Source organism: Fonticula alba (genome assembly GCF_000388065.1).
Source record: "Fonticula alba strain ATCC 38817 unplaced genomic scaffold supercont2.12, whole genome shotgun sequence".
In the NCBI taxonomy this organism is placed as follows: domain Eukaryota; order Rotosphaerida; family Fonticulaceae; genus Fonticula; species Fonticula alba.
The window spans coordinates 413,730-416,082 of NW_009242982.1; the positions used below are offsets into that span (position 1 = coordinate 413,730).

Sequence of the window (2,353 nt, forward strand, 5' to 3'; positions counted from 1 at the left end):
CCCCCCCCCCCGCCCGCCTGTCGCCCTTGCTGGACGAGAGGGGCGCCGAGTCGAGAAGGACACACGCACACGCACAAAAAACACGCACAGCGAGAAAAGGGCCACACGCGGGAGGCGAGCATGGAAATGTCGGTCGGTGTGTGTATGTACATGGGAGGAGGGCGTATGTGTAGAGAGGAAGAGATATGTGTATATGTGTATATGCATATGGCAGGGAGAGGGGGGGGGGGGGGGCCGGCCGGCCTCCGACCAGGGAAGGGGGAACCTTCGCCCGGGCACAATCTCCAGGGACATGGGGGAAGGGGGATGGAGAGGCCGGGAGGCCGGGCCCCGCGCGCGAACACACACACACACACACACACACGCACACACACGCACACACACGTGGAGAGGAACTCAAGGACAGAGGATGGCGCGCTCCCCTGGCACTCCTCCCATCTGACGGGAGGGAGGGCGAGAGGACGAGGGGGAGGGAGGGGCACACAGGCAGGAAGAGGACCGGGCCACGCTCGGGCGGCCCCTCATATGACGCGCATCAGGCGGAGCCACTCTCCTTGACGGCGTGGTTGCGCTTGGGCAGGGACAGGGACTGCCCATCGTCGATGACCACGCGGTGCTCCCGATCGCGGTACAGGTACCGGATGAAGAGCTTCTTCGGCTCGCCGAAGCAGGGGTCGTAGAAGCCGGACAGGCCGGCCTTGCTGGTGGACTGAAGGTGCAGCTCGGAAGCCGTGACCAGGAACTGCAGGGGGATGGTCACGTCGAAGGTGAGCGGCTGCTCGAGGTAGGAACTGCAGGCAGGATGGCAGGCGGGGAGTCAGTGAAGGCGCGCACGCAAAGAGCCGAAGCAAGAGCAGGCCCCGGGGGCAGGAGCCAGAACAAAGGCAGGGACAAGGGGCAAAAGCAAGAACAAAGAAAAAAAGCAACAGGGCGGGCACGAGTGCCCCGCCCCGCCCCCGGGGCGGCGGAGGCCCAAAAACGCACGAGGCAGACGACCCGCTGCCGGCGCCCATGGCAGCGGCAGCCGCGGCACCGGACCCAGCCCCCGGAGGGACTCCATCCTCGAAACGCCCATACCACGCCTCCAGGATGACCAGACCCTTGTGGCTGGCCTCCTGGCGGCGCTTCTCCTCGGCCTGGGCCTGGAGCAGGCGCACGGCCCCCATGGCGGCCACGCGCTGGGCATTGGTCCAGTCGCTGATGCGAAGCCGGTGATTGCGCAGCTTCTCCCGGGCCAGGGCAGCCGCCTGCGGGTCGATGACAAAGCGCTTCAGCAGATACCCGAAGGCCATGGGCAGCAGCCCGCCCAGGGAGATGGCCATCACCGACAGCGGGTTGGAGCTCAGCAGGATGGGGAAGGCCAGCCGCGTGCGATCGCTGCTGGCGCGGATTTCCGTCAGCACACCCTGGCTGGCGTCCAGGGTCAGCCCGGTGAAGAAGCGCCACGACCGGTTCAGCTGGTACGACAGGCCGAGGGTCATGCTGACGGTGTCCGACGTGAGGCTGGCCTTGGCGCGCAGCCAGAACCGCTCGATGTCCAGCAGCGACCGGCCGAGGATGGAGTCCGCCCGGGCGGATGGCCGGTCCGACAGCGAGTCCAGCCGGTTCCGGTAGGACACCGACAGCCCGGTGGTGGTCAGGTCGGCCGAGAACTCCGACGCCGGGCCGAGCTTGGTCCGGACGCTTTGCGACTCGAAGAAGTCCGGGCTCTCCGGGTCATCCACCTGCACGTGCCCCGGCGGGGGGGTGTCATCGCAGTAGACCGCGCTCAGGGTGGCCTGGTGGTACACCGACCCCAGCAGGGTCCACCGGTCGGAGAAGGCATACTCGAAGTTGGCCAGCGGGATGAACAGCAGGGCCCCGTGCGTGGTGGTGGCCGTCAGGCCGAAGGAGCACCGCGTGCCGAAACGCAGCCGGTGCGTCACCACCAGCCGGCTGCTGGCCTTGGTGCCGAAGGACACCGTGGCCACGGCGCTCGTCCGCGGGGTCAAGTGCCGGATGTAGTTCACCCCGAAGGAGGACACCGGAGCCAGGGTGGCCACCACCGTCCGGCCGTCGATGTGCTCCTTCTCCAGGTCCAGGCTCACGCTGGAGGACACTTGCAGCTGGTTGCGCCGGTCCAGCTGCCCGGACACCGACATGACCAGCGACTGCTCGGTCACCGCCGGCAGGGCTTGCATGATCTCCACCACCTCGCCGGGGATCTGCAGGACGCCCACGCGCAGGGGGGACGCCCGGCCGACGCTGGTGCCGTCCGAAAAGGCCGATGGGAAGAGGCTGAGCTTGTCGGTCGTGGGCCGCGCATCGAAGGCGCAAAGCAGCTGCACCTGTGGGTTGGCGAGGGGGGGGGGGG

At 67.9% G+C, this 2,353-nt stretch overlaps 2 protein-coding genes across 2 annotated transcripts in view; both read right to left on the reverse strand.

Moving 5' to 3' along the window:
* The window catches only part of H696_05620 (hypothetical protein), a gene marked incomplete at both ends in the record, with an annotated part of 5,686 nt that extends 5,392 nt beyond the window's left edge, over nt 1-294 (reverse strand). The window contains one exon of the mRNA XM_009499436.1: nt 266-294. Within this exon, the coding sequence (XP_009497711.1) occupies nt 266-294 (29 nt within the window). The remainder of the gene's footprint in view (nt 1-265) is intronic.
* Nucleotides 295-535: 241 nt separating this feature from the next.
* H696_05621 (hypothetical protein) overlaps nt 536-2,353 on the reverse strand; it is a gene marked incomplete at both ends in the record, with an annotated part of 2,561 nt that continues 743 nt past the window's right edge. The window contains 2 exons of the mRNA XM_009499437.1: nt 536-791; nt 985-2,327. Of these exons, the coding sequence (XP_009497712.1) occupies nt 536-791; nt 985-2,327 (1,599 nt within the window). The remainder of the gene's footprint in view (nt 792-984; nt 2,328-2,353) is intronic.